Genomic DNA, 20,146 nt, shown 5'->3' on the forward strand with positions numbered 1-20,146 from the left:
TGATTTATTCGTTTTTTTTTGTAAATTCACTACTAATGAATGAGTGTAAAAAATAAAAATTAATTCATTCTTCACATAAAAAAATATAATGGAATATAGTTGTATACAGCTGCTTATGTAACTTGATTATTTAAAATTATAAAAAAAATCTTGCTTAAAGTCACAGCTTATTACATATATGGCTCAAAAAAGCAAAAAAAAATGTCGCGAATATAACTTGATTATTAATTCATTGGTTCAAAGAAATATACAAGTATATTTCTTGTATACTCGGGAGATTCATCCACCACTAGTTTTTTGTATAAAATTAAAAATAAAAATAATAATAAAAATTATTATTATTTATAAAATAAATCGCTGTCACTTATAATATATTCAGTATAAATTAATTATTCGAGATTACAGAAAAAAAAAATAAAGAGATTCAATTTATTATAGTTCCTATAAAAAAATAAATAATTTCCTAAAAAAATTGTAAAAGTCACTGAGGTATTAGTTTTTTTTTATACAAAATACTTTTTTCTTTTAAAGGAAGTAAGAGTATGGAAAGTATTTCATGACGAAAATTGAGCAAACCATCAAGAGTTAGCACATAAAAACATATATTTATATATATTTTTTTTACTTGTCCAGTGGCATGGCATTTCAATGTTATTTTTTAGTAAAACTATTAATAGTCGTTAGTAATTAATAACTAATGTCTTTATACGGGAAATTGTCTAAAAGTTTTTTTTTCGTAAAGTTTAAAAAAAGCACTAGCCTGAATAACTGGTAAGTCCATTATTAAAAAAAAGACTGAAATTGAAATTAAAAAAAGGTAAATTTAATGCTTATCCTATTAAGTGATATAATATTTAAGACACAGATTTGTAGAGATAAAAAAATGTGTAAAAAAATACACCTTATTTCAAAATATCAAAATATAAACGGGACGTCATAATACACGTATCTTTAAATCTGAAATACTTTATAAATCTTTATACAAAAACTGAATCAAAAAAAGAAATTATACAAATTTATAGAAATTGATATAAAAAATCTAACATTCTTTAATTAAATACGTTTTATAATTTCTTTTTTTAATCACAAATAACTAAATATTTTATTAACTATTTACAATCAAAGCCAGGTAACCAACCGTTTAAGAATAAAAAAAATACAAAATCATAATAAAAAAATCGAAATGAAAAATTTTAAATCTTAAACAAAATGATTTGATATTGCACTTACATAAAAAAAACATTAAAAATCATTATATTGAGTATATATGTAAAATTACAGATAAAAATTGCAATTCATAAAAAATAAACAACCTTTATTACCTGGTTTTGGCTGTAAACAGTCGATCCTTAGCAATGTTTCGCGACGAGTAATCGCAGATACTTGTATACAACGTATATTCCACTAGGTTTTTTCATCTGTAATTTAGAAAAGGCAAATGAAAAATGTACAAAAACAACAAAAAAATAAATTAAACATAAATGATTTTTTGTACTATTTACAAAAATGACTAGTGAGATAATAAGCTGTGTGACCAAAAAATATTATATTAGTAATATAGATATTATTATTATAGCATTTTAAATATACAATTTTAATAATAATAATTTTAAATTATTATTTATTATGAATACTACGCATCATACGATTTGCTAAGGATTTAAACAGTTTAGGTATTATTTTTCCAATTTTAATGCGATTTAATACAAAATTAGAGTTATTATTATTATTATTGTTACAAAGATAATTTAGTTTGAAGACGAATCGATATCGTCGAACGTTGAGTAGCGGAACTTAACGCTGCCGGCAGCGCTGCTATAGCTTTAAATAAAATGCTATTATAATACTAGCTACTAACAGTACTAGCATAAAGGTCTGAGTTGCAGTATGCACCTCGAAAATAATAGCTAAAACGTAAGTCTAAAAACAATGTTACTGGTAAAGATCGGGTCGGGGATCAGGGATTATGCTATGAAAATTTTATACTGTCGTCGGATGTGGTTAAAGCAAATCTTGGGAAATTATTTTTTTCTATATAAGAGACTTTTGAAAAGTAACTCTGTCACATTTCGTCTTTAAAGTCATTAAATATAGTAACAGCGAAACACAATACACGAACAGACAAAGCAAAAGCATTTTTTTAAGCTTTTGCCTGTACCCACTCGATTAAATGAAAGATATCCTCGAAAACAATAAAAACAGCAACAATAATGTATTGTAAGACACCGCACATTTTTTTTAAATCCTTAACAAAATCGTGTTAGAAAGGCACCCTCACTATTACCCTTGGCAGGACTACTATCACACCGTCTTAGAAGCTAAATCGAAACTTATACTAATGAAGATTTATTATTTTATATTACATGCGTTACGGTGTTAAGGAGGTCTAACTGAAAAAATATATCTTTTTATTATTAAATTGCGTAAACAAACAGATTTTGGCACACGCATAGTTAACAAAACAAATATATGCATAATTTTTTTACGTATTACGAAAAATTCGGTATTAAACTGAAAACAAAAAAACAAAAATATTTTTTTTAAGTTAGACCACTACTTTTTATATATGTATATAATAATAAGTTAATTATTGACATTACAATATTATTTTATAGAAGGCAATTAAGTAACAATCGATCAAAATTATGCGCTTTCTTACAAACACTATATAATTTCTATACATTATAACAATTTAATATATGACGTATTATATTTTTAAATTTCGATAAATTGTCACAACTATAGCACTGGCTGAACAATTTACATCCAAATATTTAAAAAAAAAAAGTAGAACAAGTTAATAATTTATAATCTATATTAATGTTAAATCTAATCACAAGCCTATTAATCCTAAGGACCCATTTTTTAAAACAATAATAATAATAAAAATCAGATCTTTAATAGAAATTGTCGTTTTTTTAAAAGTGACATTTATTTGTTATATATAAATTTGTTCTTCAATTTGATCCATACTTTTATTTAATCTGTATTAACGTTTAAAAATCAGATCTATACAATAATATAACACTGGTATTACTAATTTTTTAAAACTATAAATTAAAATAATATTATTTGTGGTATAAACAAATACTTTGTAACTATTAAGTAAATGATGTCACACTCACTAACCAAATGAATAGTAAAAAAATGCTCAAACATCAACGAACTCCATAAAGAAAAAAACAAAAATGGAAATTACAGCGAAGTTATTAATTTCTTATAATAAATTGAATTGTCTAAATAATTATATTTGAATGAATGAAAATGAAATCAAACAACGCTCGAAAATGAACTCAAAATCCAAAAATGAAGCAAAAAATGTGAAATCTAACCAGCTATGCCAAAATAAATACGTATACACAAATATAGTTTTTTTTTGCAAAAAAAATCTATTTTTTTTTAGTAAAACAGGTCCTTAGTTACGTAAGAGATTGTCGTAGAGGTTTCTTGATCGGTTTTTTCGGTTTTAATCGTCCCTTTCTTACCTGAGTTAAGCGTTTTCTTTCGCACCTGTGGACAAAATTATGTTAGTTATAAAATAAAAAAAATGGAATAAAGGCATTTGTTATAAACAAAATAAAATTCAAAGCACTTTATATTAAAATAGACTTTTGCAAGTAATGTCGCTACCACCATACGGTACGGTCGACGAGTCATGGATTATTACGCTGCGCAGATTATTATTTAGAGGGATATTAATTTTTAAATTAATACAATATTTTTTTATTGTATTAGGCTAAATAAAAAATTGAAATCAGCTTCACGCTGTATCCTGCACACAGCAGGGTAAGCAGAGGGAACCTAGTGTTAACACACTCCATTCCCCACTTTCTGCCGAAATTTGGAGGCATTGCGTGTTGAGTGGCAGAACTCAACACCGCGCTATGTCTCGACACCAGAGCCTTCGCTCTATTTCCATTTCTTCAAAATGAAATATAAACGTAAATAAATATTTAACTTATTCCAAAGTTCAAAGTTGTTTAACCTTTAGTAGTATTTTTGTAGTACGTGTATACGTTACTAGTATCTCTGGATACAGGAGGGACGGATAAACATCATGAAATGAAAAAAAATCCTTCGTCCAAACTGTTCAGGTACCTTGATGAATTTCTTTAGGTATGAGTTTGAAATATTTTACCCTATATTCTGTTCCCGTAAAAGGAGCGCTGACGCTTCCATCCTGTATATCGATTTTGTTCGACAAAATTGCTAGAAAATAATTTAATTTAAACGTTAGTTAGTAACTTTACGATACTGTGTTTAAAATAACAATTTTATTAGAACACGAAAGTAATTCAGATATGTAAATAAATAATTGTGTAGTTCTCGCAGGCGAAGCCGCGGCCGGGAGGTTAAAACAAGTTTAAACAAAATTATTTGATTTAGACACATGAGAAATAGAAATACAAGTCCAACTCACACATCAACCTCATCCACGTTGCCCAAACGTAGCTCAACGCTGCGCATGTGCTGCGGGAGGACACGATGCGCGGTGAAATGTGAGTGGGCGGCGCACGCGTCCTCCCCCACTGCTGTGTAAGAGAAGCCCGGCTCGTCGCGCGGCGTTATACGAGGGTGCGCTCTCACCGAACAGATGCCTGGAAACATTGATAATACAGATGGTTTTGGGTTCAAATTCAAAGGCAGGGGTATAATTCGGGGAACACAAAAACAAGTTAATTTTTTGTGAGCAACGGAAAGGAGTGTCTTGACACTAGATTCCCGATATCAAATCTAAACAAATTCTAACAAAACTTACCAGTAATATAAATATCTTCCAAATGAAAATATGCAGTAGTCAAAGCTGCTTTATACAGCGCCTTGGCAGTGGGCGCGGACAGGGCGTATCCTGTACCGGACAGGTACCTAGGGTATACTCTCGCACCGTACATGTAACGTGGACTGTACCTGAGGATAAGAACACAAAATTAACCTGAGGATAGGTAAATCTTAAGTATTTTTTTGTATCCCGCATATGGCAAGGTAGACGGAGGAGGAACCTACCGTTGAGACTCTGTTCCCCACGCACAGTCCTGTTTTCGTGTTGAGTTACGGGACTCAAGGCCGAGTTTTTTTAATGTTACCAGTGCAAGGAAATGAGCCCCCAAAGGAAATAAGCTCCCGTTTGGACGCGGTAATTTCAAGAACTACTGCCACTACTAAGTGGCATGAATTAAAAAAAAATGTTTTGGATAGTCCATTTATTTAGGAAGGCTATATATAATCTATATATAAATCACATTACGGTTTTCGAAGTACGCGATAGCACCTGCGGTCAGGGTCATCTCCCGCACTTATATCATACTAAAAAAAATCGACTTCAGTTCAGTTCTAATGCATATAACAAAGAAATAAAAACGGAAGTAATTAAATAGTTTTTTAAGTGGAATAGTTTTTTTAGTAAGTTTAATAAGGAAACCAAAATCTTAACTTTAAAAAAGACACTTTAAAAAAGACATTTTAAAAAAGTTGGTTTTTTTATAAAATATAAACAATTTTCTCCTCCGATAGACAAAATATAACGTTGAATTCCGCTACTCAACACGGAATGTCTCAGTAATTAAGCCGGGATAGAGCGGAAAACAAAAAGCAGTTTTTCTACTATCTTCTCACATCTTACCATTTACTCCCAACATCTTGCACTGGACGAGCTCCACATATCAGGTCACCTATAAGGATATACTCCAGCTCCTGAGGTCTTATCCTGTCGTGAATCTTGGACCTGTTCTTCAGATTTTGGACCAATTTTGGCACATTTACATACATATCGTCGTCAGTCTTTAGGATGTAGCGGACTAAAAATAAATTTTCATTTAAGTTTTACAAAAGATAGTAAGTTCAAATCGTTAATATGTTAAATATGAGATATCATACAAAGAAAAGCTTTGTTTAAATAAAACTATTATATAACAATATAAGTGGAGAATAAAGGAGAATTTAACACAAACTCTCCGTGTCCTGCAAGAGAATCATTTATAAATCTATTTTTTTGCTAATCTAATAATAAATAAAAAAATAAATAAATAAAAATGCTATGTCTTTGAGTGAAAACCGCATTATAACTGATACGTCCTTTGAAAGACCTAAACCTACATTTACCTACATTTACCTATTTATCGGGTGTAAGTTTGAGATTTTTGTTTAGACTTTTTTATTTTCACTCTAGTCACATATTTTGTGGTATAAGCACAGAGAAACTTCTAAACTTTCTGTCCACCACGTCCATTGTAAACTGAGTTGCGGAACTTAACGCCGATTTGCGTTTGATCTAACAAGACCGGTAAAATTTATCAAAATAATAACTCCAAACGGGATTCGAATCTACAAACAAGCGAGAATCACGGAAACGCGATCTGATATTTGTTTTTCAAGCGTTTACAGCGGAAATAACCTTCAGACTGCAGTTACGTCACAACAATCAATTATATTAGTTAAATAGCAAACAGGCAAAATTGAAGTCAATGTTATCCTAATTAGTTTCAATTACTATTTAAACTACTCATTTATGTGGACATGGAATAAAATCTATACTTAATATTACAAAGCAAGAGTTTTTTTGGTTTGTACAAGCTAATCTTAGGAACTACTACTTCAAATTAAAAAAAAAATTGTATTGGATAGTTTATATATCTTACGTCTATAAGTTAGACTACGTTAATCGTTTTGACCTAGGTCACTGTACCTGCGGTCAGAGACATGTCGGCAGTGAATGTCACGTTCAATAATCATACAATAATCTTAATTATTTCCATTTGACCAAACAGGCGAGACCTTGGGTAAAGGGTAAAAGTTAGTATACTATAAGAGAATTATTTGCATTTTCATTTCCCCGCTCTGGCAAAAAAAGAAAGCGCGGCGTTGATATCCGCCACCCAACAGACAACAGGAAGTAGGATTAAGTTCCCTCTGTATTTCGAGGAGAGGTTTGTTTTACAGCTTTTTTATGAAGCTGTAAAATAAACCTATTAAAATAAAATGTGAACACTTACCACTTTCATTACAATTATTGGTGACCCATTTCAACATCATAATAGATTTCAATGTCAAATTGTTGTATGAATCAATGAAACCCTCTTGTATAATGTCCCCATATTTTTCAACTTCCTCCTCAATTTTATCCTGAACTTCGGTATCATTTTCTTGAGATGGCAATCCTAATAAAAATACAACTTTATAATCTACTCCAGTTATGGTCGGTTCTTTTTCAATTAGCTCCTCTTTTGGCAAATCTTTGGATTTTCTAAGCATTGTCAATATTTTGTCCAAATCTGGACTTTCATCTTCGTAGCCTTTTGGTGGAATTTTCATAATATTCGATTGATAGTCGTAATCCATGTCTAAATCATTATCTTGCTCATTTAATTCTTTATTCATATCAAATTCTGGCAACATCTCTTCTTCTTCTTCGTCATCTTCATCTTCAAATCTCTTTTCTACTGGAGCCTCACTTTCAGCATTGATCAAATTACTTTCTAAGACTTTAGCCAGTTTAGGTAAGAGCTGACCGATGCTAGTTATATCTCGTTTTTGCCTATCTACTCTATTTGCACTTAAATTAACATTCTTTACTGTATTAACCTCTTCAAATAAATCGTAAGTATAATTATAATTTTTATATTTTTCTTGAACTAAGTTAAAAACTTTTGAAGTATTCAGATAATTCTGATAACTGCCCCAAGTTTCTCGTATGGCTAGCCTTTGGGCAAAGTTACTTGTGGAAGAACAGACAACTATAAGTAAGAATAGATTATTTTTCACGTTTCTTTTACTTTTTGGACATATATCTTTTGGTTCGTGTAGTGTTGTGACATTGTCTGGCTGAACGTAAATTTTTGTGTCCCTGTTTGTGTGGACTGACCATCCGGTTACTGCGACTGTAAAGAAAAAAAGCACTGTTTTATTTAGTTTGTTTATATATTCGTTTTATGGAATTCCATACGTTCCATAGTTTTTGTGAGAACTTTATTGGCTGAATTTGTTAATTAGTTCATTGTTTTGTTATTGTAATTGGATAAATCTACAAAACTTTACATTATAGACGTTAATTTCTAAAAGAAATGAAGGAATATATAGTAGATTATAATAAATATGCGTGCATAGTCAATAAATACAAGGAAAAAATCCTGTCTAAACAAAAGGGTTACAAAAATATTTAAAGGTTGGCTCCCAAAGAGTTGATTACGCCCTTAAGAGAGAGTTGAGAGCGATGCCACTGACTAAATCTATACTAATATTACAAAAGCTGAAGTGTTTGTTTCGTTCAACGCGCTAATCTCAAGAACAATTGGTTTGAATTGAAAAAAAAATTTGTGTCAGAACTATCTAAGACACATAGAATATGTCATGACATATTAAAACGAGACTAGAGACACAATGCCGTACACATAACTTTTAATTATTTCTATTTAAGACAAGGGGCGAAGCCGCACTAAAAAACAAAACAGAAAAATTAAATAATAAAAAACAGCAATAAACATACTTTAAAATGACTCACAAGTCAGTTTTGACTACATGACATGACAAATTTTATATGTCAGTTGCCATTTCACTTTCGCCAAATTTATGGTAATCACGATTTCTCTCTGATACAAGGTTCAAACTCGTGATCTCTAGTTTCATAGATAATGCTTAGACTCGTTTTGTTTTATTGAAATTGAATTGTTTATCTTTAATAGTAGAAATGCGGTCAAAATTTACATTCAGAAACACAAGATGTTTATTTATACTTTATTATTTCATTCTTGTTGCATACTTAGTTAGTGTACTTTGAAAATTTATACATTTCTTTAAAATTCTTTTTTAAATTGTCACTTCTTAATATTTACCTGAGGCACCCCGCTTGTGATCTGATGTAAATAAATAAATACCTAAAATCAGTCTTCTTTGATAAAGAACTATATAACACAGTTCTTTTTTCATTCCCAACCAGTAGTTCTTGAGATTCGTGCGTTCAGTCAAACAAACTGATGAGCCATATAATATTAGTAGATATCGTTTCGTCTTTTAATCAGACAGAAAATAGTTTTTTTTTCTTTTATATTTTAACACTATAAATTATATATTTACAGAAATTATTTAAATGTTCAATGAAATTTTTAGTCTATAATCGCATTAGGAACTTGACGTTAGGTATGAAATTTTCAATAAAAACTTGTTTTTTCAAAGATACCTTATCGGGCAACTAGTTTTAGCATACTAAATATGTTCTAAACGATTTGGAAGCAATGTTTACAATGAAGTAAATAATAAGTATTTGGATATATCTATATATCTATATCGGAATTCAACGCCGCGCTTTGTCTACCACAGCGGAAAACATTTCTTAGTACTTCTATAAAGATTTATGGAGAGTAACATCACTCATTTAAGCGACGAGTTTTACTACTTTTTAGAAGGTCACTTATGTAATAGTATAACCGCATATTTCTTATAATATTATGTAAACTATATGTATTACTTAAGACACATCTTCTACGGCACAGCTTCTATGAATATAATATTGTATATTTTTAATCTTCACTATTACTGTAGATAGGTTATTTCCTTCCAGGTCCGAAAAAAATAAATGTAAGCATTTTGCCAGTAGGAATCGAATCCATAATTATCGTGAAAATAAAAAAAAACACGGTGATCAGTTCAGAAGATAAGGCATGGAAAAAGGAGTTCTTAGTTCTTACACTAGTTTCTTGTATTAGTTACTTTACAAATGACATAGAGGTTGTTTTTTTAACATAAGCTAATAATTAACATTATTCATATTATAGTAAAACTCACCTTTAGGTATTTGATCGTTGGCTCTATTGTACACAGGTATGTAGAGGAACACGCAGAACAGTATCATAGCTGTGCTTATTAAGGAGAATTTGGCCACTAATGTCACCGCCCACCGCTTCTCTTTCTGTAGCTTGACCTCGCCCGGTAGAAGCCGACGATGTTGATCGTATCTGGAAGACAATTTTTTTTTAGCTTTTAATTTTTGAGACATGGCGTGTTGAGTGGCGGAACTCAACGCCGCGCTTTATCAATGTTACTAGAACGAGAGGGAATGAAAATAATGAATTCCTTCGAATAAAAATCGCACCTACAATCATCGCGTTTATAGTCAAATGTTGTTCCACTGCGCCACGAGGGTCGTGGAAGGAAAATTTAATTAAGATAAATAGCTTAAATTTTATAAGACCTTTGATTTTTGCGGTTTTAAAAAATTATTAAGTTCACGGAGATACCAGTGTAAGCTAGTAGTGAAACTCTGTTTCCCACGCTCCGCTAAACTTTCAAATTTGCGTGGTGAGTGGCGGAACTCGACGCCGCGCCTTGTATTGTACAGGGAGGAAATGAAAATAGTATATTTCCTCCAAATGAGAATCAAAGCCAAAACTACACAAATTGGTATTACTATTGTTCCAAACAAAATACTCTCGTTTTTATAAAAAAAAAAATGCTCTATACAAATAGATAAAAAATATCAGCATAATTATCATTACAATGATATGATCATTATATTCTAATGTATGGAAGTAGTTAATGATAATTGTTTATAAAGCCTTGCGAATCACCCGCATTTATTTACATCCACGTCGGATGTATAAAGATGATGCTTGCTCTGTTATTCTGACCAGAAATTCTGCTGCTTCTCTGACTGCGTAAGAAAAGGCTTAATTTGCTTTAGAAGGTAAACAATCATTAATAAAGAACTGATAATCTTCAAACGGATGAATATTTTTTTGACTAATGGCTAAAAACACACATACATCCATACACACAAACACAGACATGTGAAACCTGCTATCTAGGGTAGGCAGAGGGTACCTGGGAACTTAGTGTTAAGACTCCGTTCCCGTTAAAACACTTCCGTTCCCTACTTTCCGGCTAATTCTAAACCATTGCGTGTCTAAGGTTAATAACCAGCTGTTAAAGTGAATTATGTATGAAACAAACATATTAGGTTAAACATTAGTCAATCCGGTAACGGTTGAGTGGTTCCAAATGAAATTTGACGCACGAATATATTTTTGTTATGCTCTATATATTTTTAGGACGAATGTGAGGTATACTCGTATAATAACTAGCTTTTTTTTGTTTCACGCTGTATCCCGCACATAGCAGGATAGGCAGAAGAAACATAGGAACCTGGTGTTAAAACACAAATTTTCGTGATATTGCGTTGCGGAACTGAACGCCGCGATTTATCTGGTTACCAGAGCGAGGAAATGAAAATATTTATTTCTCGAGTTGGAATCGAACCCACCACTGTGGCGTTTGCAGACGCTACGAAGAGCAAAGTATATAGTGTCTTAAGGGAAATATATACGGTAAACAGAGTGTCGGGACACTAGATTACCTAAGCAAAATGCAGCATATATTAATAACTAATACTTTTGTTACATATACCTACGCCTACTGCTAGCATTAATATTGTTCCACACATCTATAAATTACTGCTCTATTTTTGTCATACATGACGTTATTAACGAAGTACCTACGAGTAATATTGGCACAGCTTATTATGAACTGGGTCACAGTTTCGATTCTTCTAAAAAAATAAAACAATGTTACCAAAAATCAAAGAACAATGGCGTGAGATGTTCAATAAATTAAAAACTTCGTGTTCTTGAATGGTTTTTAATGAAAAATATTTGTTTGATTTTTTTTTTCGCTACACATTGAATATTATCGGGGAGGCACAGAAAGCTTACTTTCCAAAACATTCTGTTCTCCGTTTTTAGCCTGAATTCAGGACACTACATGTTGAGAGCCGTAACTCAACGTCGCGTTTCGTCTAAGTGACCGTAGAAATTAAATTCATTTAGTATGTTTACGTCACGTTTATAGAGGCGAAGATACAAATGGTATCATCGAGCTGGTCTGGTGACGGAGCCAGGACCTGAAGTAAGGTACGGCCTCAAAGGAAAGATTACGAACCTGTAACTACTGTCATCGCTGTCTCGATCGGAGTAACCATCGTCATCCCATTGCTGGTGGACATCGCGTGCCATGTATTTGTACTGAAAAGAGGAGAAAATTCGTTAAAAATATAACTAAAAGTTATAAAGTTTCAGAAAAACCTATGTTTAGATAATACTCTAAGTTCTTACACCAAAAAGTTACCTTAAAAAGAATGTACATTTTTCAACTTAATAAACCCCTTGTATTCCAAGAAAATTGGGTCGATACGTACGCCCTAATATTAAAAATGCATCTACAGGAAATGACATTACTTTTTACAAGGTTCCGTGCTAAAGTTAATTAGAAAGGACACCCTACTGCTGTGTGCACATTATCTATTTGCAAACTGAGTTTGTGGGTTTAGTTCCCGCTCTAGTAAATATTTGTATTTTATGAACAACTGTCGTAAAAGCTATGATATAAAACATCGTATCGCCCTTCAAACTTTTCTTTTTTTTACCAAGCTAGGCCTTATTTTTTATATAGTCGTCATTATATAAAAAAATAATTGTTATAGATGCGATATTTGAACATATAACTATCGCCATTTTGGTGGTAAACATGACAATTACACTTAGCTTCATGCTGTATCCTGCACAGAGCAGGGTACGCAAAGGGAACCTAGTGCTAAGGCACTCCGTTCCCCACTTTCTGCCGAATAAACCATTGCTATTTTGTTTTATATATTTTGAACTAGCATTCCGCTCGCGGTTTTGCTCACGTGATCTTCATTTTATAATAAGGTTAATTTCGTTATAACCCATTCTAGGTAAACTATTTATTGAAATTATTACGATACTGATAAAATATATTAATATTATATACCTTAGTGTTTGTTTGAACGTGCTTATCTCAGGAACTACTGGTGCGAATTAAAAAATATTTCTGTTTCGGATAATGCATTTATCGACGAACTCATTACTCATTTACGTAGTACCTGCCGTAGGTACTGTAATACACAAATCGTAGTTTTTTTTATTTGACCACGACGACGAAGCCGCGGGCAAAACTAAGTGTATATGAAGTAGGTATATAAAAGCCAATAAAACAATCTCCCTTCAGATCTATTATTGGAAAATTGAAAAAACTTGTTTTCGTAATTATTTCTATCAGTTTCGACCAAATGTACAATATAAGAAAATAAAACAACCACTTAAATATTCAAAAACATCGAAAAAACTTATAAAATACTAATGTTTAGTTGAAAAAACTTAAATATCCTCTATACTGCTTTATTTTGCAGATGAAACGGGACTTAGTTAAATGCTATGGCTTATTTAGTGCAATAATTGAGGTCGTCGAGGCGCAACGTATGTGGGTTCGATTTAAACATGCGCAGCAAATTCGGGGCGTTGAGTTCCGCCAATCAACACGCAATGCCTGAAGAATTTGCAAGAACTTGGGGAACGGAAGTGTCTTAATATGAAACAGTCTCCTAACACGCGGGTTCCCGCTGGCTTCCCTGCTAATACGGGATAAAAAATGCAAATACGTCATTATTGCACAGAAAGATAGGTACTATTGTTTCTATAGATAGTGTACCCACCTAAACCGAATTGAATACTAAAATTGGCTCGCGGTGAATTTAATTGAAGTCAAAGGAAGTCTTCCATTTAACACTTGCGGACCCACCGCTATTGTTAATACATAATATGCTATTTATATAAAAATCTATATATATAATAAAATTGTAAATGATCTCTGTATGTGCATGGAAGATATTTGAGAAAATCTGTTGTCTTCTTGTTCTTCTCTCGTTAAGAAACGACTTATCGATTTAAATGTACTTTTCATTAGTATTTTGGTACAAAAAATTGTTATATTAAATTAGTTGACTTTAGTTTCTAAGATGTGGATATTGTCTTTAAAATGATAGTGTTATTAGTAGCCTAAATTAATGCTGATTAGTAAACAAAGAATTGTGTAGTTCAAGCGGGCGAAGTCGGATGTAGGCCGGTAGTGGAAAGTAAAATAATTATATACATTACTGTTTCTAGTGATTTTTTAAAATATTATAAGACAAAAAATGCTATTTTAACATAAAAATAACTCTTATTCCATAGCAATTAGATTGAAAATAAAATAACCGCTAAACGTGTGGAATGAATATGCAGTAAGATTACGAAGTAATAATCTTGTACTTTGCAAAATTGGCAAATTTTTTATGTACGCGATTTATTTAATTCTAATCCAATATGAAGTGAGCTTGATTATTATTTTAGAAATTTGTGTTGCCTTTCACGATTTATCCCGCACAGCGTAGTAGGCAGAGGGAACCTATAATATTGTAAATTATCGCTATTGGAAAGTTGAACGCGTGACCCTTTTGCCAAGACTATGATTAGCATACAACTACTGAGTCATAGACGTTAGTCGTACTAACAGACTACTAAATAGATGTTGAGGTTATATTCATTATATAATATAGAGTTCTACTTATAGATATAATGATACCCGCATAGACTGAAATGTTTATTTGTTTATGAATTTCCCGCTGTACCACACATAGCATCAAAAATAGAGGGAACCTGGGAACCTAGTGTTCGCCATTACAACACTTTTTTCCTTACTTTCGGAGGAATTCTTGAGGCATTGCGTATTAAGTGGAGGAACTCAACGCCTTTACCTTAACTAGGAACTAGGAAGAGAAATTGAAAGTATTAAATATTTCCGTGGCAGAGCGTCTGACTGTAACCGCAACGGTTCTGTTATTTTTTTTTTATTTCTTTGCTCTAGTAACATAACACGGCGCGGCGACGAGTGCCACCAACACACACACTATGTCTCAATAATTTGAAAGAGAGTGGGGAATAGAGTATCTAAACACTAGGTAAGGAGGAATCACTCTTATCAATTAGGGAAAACCGCATAAAAAACCGTTACGTAACTACGAAGAGTCAGGGAGTTTTGTTTTACACTATGTTAGAAGAATTTTAATATTCATATTTTTTTCGCTTCACGCTGTAGCCCGCCTGTAGCCCTGCTATATATTATACAGATTACGTGTTAAGACAACCCGTTTACCGCCCAATATTCGAGACACTGTGTGTTGAGTAGCGGGCCTCAACACAGCGCTATGTCTTTACCGGAGGGTACATCGATGTTTTTACAGTCAGATGCTATCCTTATAAACCATAGTACCCTCAAATAAGTGCATTTTTTAAACATAATAAAATTTTAAAAAAACAATATATTAAAAATAATCTTAAAAATAATCTCAAAAATAATCTTAAAAATATAAACAGCATTTTATTTGTAATCCATTTAACAAGAATTAAAAATAAACATAACATTATAATACATTAGTTATTCATATACTACCATAGTATTAGCATCCACAGTATGTGCGCGGCTTCCGGCACATTTTAGGGCTTCTCTTGTTAAATACACTCACGTCTATGAGCATATGAGGACATCAGGTGTCGTGACAAACGAGACGGACGGATGGACGGACAAAAAAGTGATCTTATAAGGGTTTCTTTTATGCTTAAGAAGTACGGAACCCTAAAAAAAGAATTATCGTAAACATTGGTGGGATATTTCAGCTATATATATGTGATTTTCTCATGAATATCATGTTCAGAAATGGATTAAAATGGCATCACAAGGATAACACCAGTTTTCAAATAAAAAAGAATCGTCAAACTGGGTGAATCATCGTCGGTTCACCCAGTCAAAAGTTCTGATGTAACAAACATAAAAAAAAATAGAGTCGAATTGATAGCCCCCTTTTCTTACAGAAGTCGGTTAAAAATTAGAGATATGCTGCATTCATTATAAGTGAACAATTTAAGATAAGATTCATGATCTTGAAAGGGATATGAACTACAATCATCGTTTAAGACACCTAACAACTAAGCCACTGTGATGTCAAAAATAATCAAAGCTTTGAGAGAGACACGAGTGTCATTTTTCACCAAACTCGCGGCACTCTTAGGTTAATTAAAGAAGAAAATAGGTCACATTCGTTATTTCATAAAAGTCAAAGGTGTAATTTACTATACTGTATTGAAAATAATGGAAATATATGAAATGCCTATAACCCACGATACCAGAATATGTTATTTTAAAAAAGCTGAAATTTTGTAGATTATTAGTCTAATATGTCGTTAAGATGGTATGCGTACTTACTAACTTGAAAGTGGGGCCCTTTCAGAGGTACGAAACGTAATTTAACTTAAATATATATTGGGATTTCAGTTCTTTCTTAATGTATACTACCTTCTAGGAATCGAACCCCTAGACGTAGTAAATATGACTTTATACATTTTACTTAAAATCAAGACTATCTAACTGGAGACCAATATTATACAAATGTAATACAAATGTAATACAATATACTTTTCATTTAAAAAATTAGTTGTAAGTGACTTCCCTTGAACATTTGTTCAGTCGACCTTTCAAAATGTATTGTCATAACTCTTACTTTAATTGAACAGTAGTCAGTCAAAGAGGCCTAATCAAAATATTTTATCAAAAATATAATAAGTAATATTAATTTATATTATCGTTATTAATTTATATTGTCGTTTTATAGCTCTATAAAATAATAAAAAATTACCTTTCAAAACAAAGCGCCTTTGCAACTGAACTTAATTATTTTTAAATAATAAAAAATATAATACAACATTATTAATAAAAAATGGTCAAATTTGGGATTGACAATTTTTAATAATATAGGAAAAGAAACAAGATTATTTACGTAATTTTATGATATTCAATTTTGCCACTCTCAAACCATATATGCCGTACTTCTAAGTTGTAAGTCAATCAGTCATTTAAGGAACGTATTACGTATATAAAAAAATGTAAATATGTTTACTCTGGTCACTTTTTCATGATCCTGGTCTTGCTGGCAAGGACATCAAGTACAAATATGATGACGAATTTATTTTTTAATAACATATTTTATAGTATAAAATGACGCCGTTGAGACGTTGTGTTTCTTAGACGTCATAGTCTACGCGACAATTGTAGGAAATGACGTGTTCTAGGAAAGATGAATCAATAAGTTTACTATAGCCATATAATATTCATACATAGATACATAATACATTTTAATTGTTTTTCATTCACTTACTATACTTATTTAGATATTTCCACCGGTCGGAAATGGAAACAACAACTATTGCCACAGGCCATCGTGGTGCAGTGGCGAGAGCATTTGACTGTAAACACAACAGTTGCGGGTTCAAAAAGCAAAGAACGCCACATGGTATACGGTAAAAGCTGCATACTAATCTATTACAAATAATAGAATATAAACTATATTTTTATTAAAAACTACATCAAAAATTAGGTTAGGCCACTTTTAAAAGTGACGTAACATTTATACACAAGTTTACATTGTTTCAAGTGTATTATGCATTATTGCAAACCAGTTTCACTTTCATACTTCATTTTGGAGCTTAATTTAAAAATACAAGGTCATTTTGCGAGATGAGGTTTCGTGGCGACTCCTCGCTCCCGCTGGTAACGAGACATATCGCAGCGTTGAATCCCACCATTGACACGTAATGTTTCCAAAATTGGTAGATGCGTAGGGAATGATGTCTTAAAAGTTCCCTCTGCCTGTTATATACGGTAAACAGCAGTAGACTATTTTAGATATCAATAGAAATATGACTAATAAACAGTTAGCAACTTCGTTTGCATGGAATATAAAGCATTAAAGTCCGTTTTTTCGTTTCGAGAAATCCTTAGAGCTAAGTAACTGATAAGTGATGACTTATAACTTTGTACACTGAGACCGTCGTAGCGCAGCGGCACAAGGGTGTGACTGTAACAGGACGGTTGCGGGTTCGATCCCCACTCGAAGAAGTGAAATATATATTTAACATTTACACAATTACACAAAAAGAATTTGAAAGAAAAAGAAGACGCTTATAAATACGCATCTCTTCGGGTAGATCAATACGCAGGGATTCGACAAGAGACCGGACTTTTTAACTTATGTTATAAGTAAAATGAATAATAATAAATAATTATGTATGTTATCTCAATGAGAATAATATATGATTATTGTTTTGCAACGGAAGTGAGTAAAACGTTTACACTGTGTATACTCAGTAGTAATTTAATTAATTAGGACACATTATTATAAAGGAAAGGAGTCCTATACAAAAAAAACACCGGTCAAGTGTGAGTCTAACTCGCCCAGTGACTAGTTACTCTTAGTAGGCTAGTTTCAAATAAAAACTGTTAACTTTGGCTTTATATGTAAATCTTGGAATGAAATTTGGACCTGTAAACCTGTTAATTATAAATATTAAAACTAATTACATGGTGCGATTAAATGATGGCGTAGCACAACGCCGCATATACATGTAAGGACATATTTTTTAATAATATAATTATGTTAGAATCTTATCATATTAATTACTTTTTTCTCACATGCATGGGGAAACAATGGTATAATTTTCTTTAATAGTGTGTATTGTTTCATTTCTTATTCTAACTACCATGTTTAGAATGATATTGCAATTACTTTTTAACCGTAACTTCGCTCCTGTGGTGAAATAGAAATTACTAAGAGTTTTATTGTTTTTAAAATATATTAAAATTTGAATGTAGCGGGATTTGAACCTGCACCTCCACTAAAACTGTAAAATTCTGCCTCTCAACAGACAATGTGTTTTAGCAGAAAGTGGAGAATGGAATGTGTTGACACTAGTTTCAGTATTTAAATAATTTTTACCTAATGTAACTTTATACATATTTTCGTGTATTTAAATTCCAAAGACATACAAATTGCAAGGAGTTTATCTGATTCTTAATTTTTGTAAACTTTAAATCTACACCTAGCTGCTTTCTTTCTTTTTCATATCATTCTATCTTAATTAATTACTACAAAAAAAGCCTTCAAAATAAATTAAGTTTCAAAAATCTTGTGTTGTAATATAAAAAACAAAATTTTATATTATATTTAAATATTATATTATATTTCTGTTAACAGAAATGAATTGAAGATATAAAAATTCTATCTTTATTTTACCAATATTATTTCTTAACTGACATAGGAAGTTGTGGGTTGATAAATCAGTGACTACCTCTTCCTTCATTTAAAAACACATATAATAATTTTAAAAAATGCATTGTTTACAAACATCAAAACTATGAATTTCCATTTTAAAAAATATTTTTAAGAATTAAAGCCTTATTCGCGAGCTGAATGACACTCAAATCTCAGCAGATGCTAATTAAACACTAAAATATGTGTCAACCAGTATAAATATACACGATTCTTCTATGAACCTCTGAACTCAAAGTCAAGGACAACTATAAAATACTTAAGAAAATTACTATAAGCGTAGTAGGATACATATACATTGTATGTTAATAGAAAATGCAGTAAATAAAAGATATATTGTTTTGGCTACATTAGGAAATTATTGCGAAAATAATATGTTTCTCACGAGCGAAACGAAGACGCATAATGTAAACATTTGTTACATATTCAAATACTTACATTTATGTGGGCTTCTATGTAAAATAACACAAAACAAAAGTTTCACCTCGTATTAATTCATAACTTGTTTGTTAAGTGCGTTATAAACATAATATATTATAAATATTTACATTTAAAATGAACAACGGGCGTACGTTGGGAATTATATTTGCTACTGCGGTGCGGTTTCATAGTGGGGTGGCCACTGCGGCCATTTTAGTGTTTTCATGCTTCTGAATGACAGTTTGCCTTTCTCGTAAATCTCGTATTATATAAAATTCACATTGCTTAAGAAATAAAATGAGTGGACATTTAATATTATTTTATTGTTATGTTTTTTAAATTATTGTCGTTATGTGTGTGCGTTTATGGACTATAGGCTATTTTATATCGTTTCGATGTAACTAAATTATAAAGTAGATGAAACAAATATTTCGGTAACGCCAGTTAAAACAATCTATTGTTAATTAGGTATTCATCTAATGATTATAAATTTACAGTAAATACAAAACACAAAAACTAAAGAAAACATTAATAAATAACTTTTCAGTCATAAATAGCGAAAAGTGGGTAATGGAGTATCTTAATACTAGGTTGCCTCTGCCTATCCAGCTGCATGCGGGTTACAGCTTAAAGCTGATTTGTGTTAATAAAATTTACATAGTAATTAAACATTTAAAATTTATCTTTGAACATGCAATAAATACTTTGCTCACAAATCAGAATATTTTTTTCACGGGTAGCACTTAACAA

General features: G+C 31.4%; 1 protein-coding gene across 1 annotated transcript; it reads right to left on the bottom strand.

Moving 5' to 3' along the window:
- Positions 1 to 1,210: 1,210 nt before the first annotated feature.
- LOC146537400 (uncharacterized) lies at positions 1,211 to 19,572 on the bottom strand. The gene is made up of 9 exons (XM_085187695.1): positions 19,415 to 19,572; positions 11,923 to 12,005; positions 9,775 to 9,944; positions 6,990 to 7,874; positions 5,621 to 5,795; positions 4,760 to 4,908; positions 4,421 to 4,598; positions 3,486 to 3,510; positions 1,211 to 1,418 (listed from the first exon to the last, which is right to left on the bottom strand). The coding sequence occupies exons 2-9, from the start codon at positions 11,994 to 11,996 to the stop codon at positions 1,350 to 1,352; spliced, it is 1,725 nt and encodes a 574-aa protein (XP_085043821.1). The 5' UTR covers positions 11,997 to 12,005; positions 19,415 to 19,572; the 3' UTR covers positions 1,211 to 1,349.
- Between the last annotated feature and the right edge of the window lie 574 nt (positions 19,573 to 20,146).

The sequence above is a fragment of the Heliconius melpomene genome, chromosome 7 (genome assembly GCF_056956725.1).
Source record: "Heliconius melpomene rosina isolate 202511_hmr_F chromosome 7, ASM5695672v1, whole genome shotgun sequence".
In the NCBI taxonomy this organism is placed as follows: Eukaryota; Metazoa; Arthropoda; class Insecta; order Lepidoptera; family Nymphalidae; genus Heliconius; species Heliconius melpomene.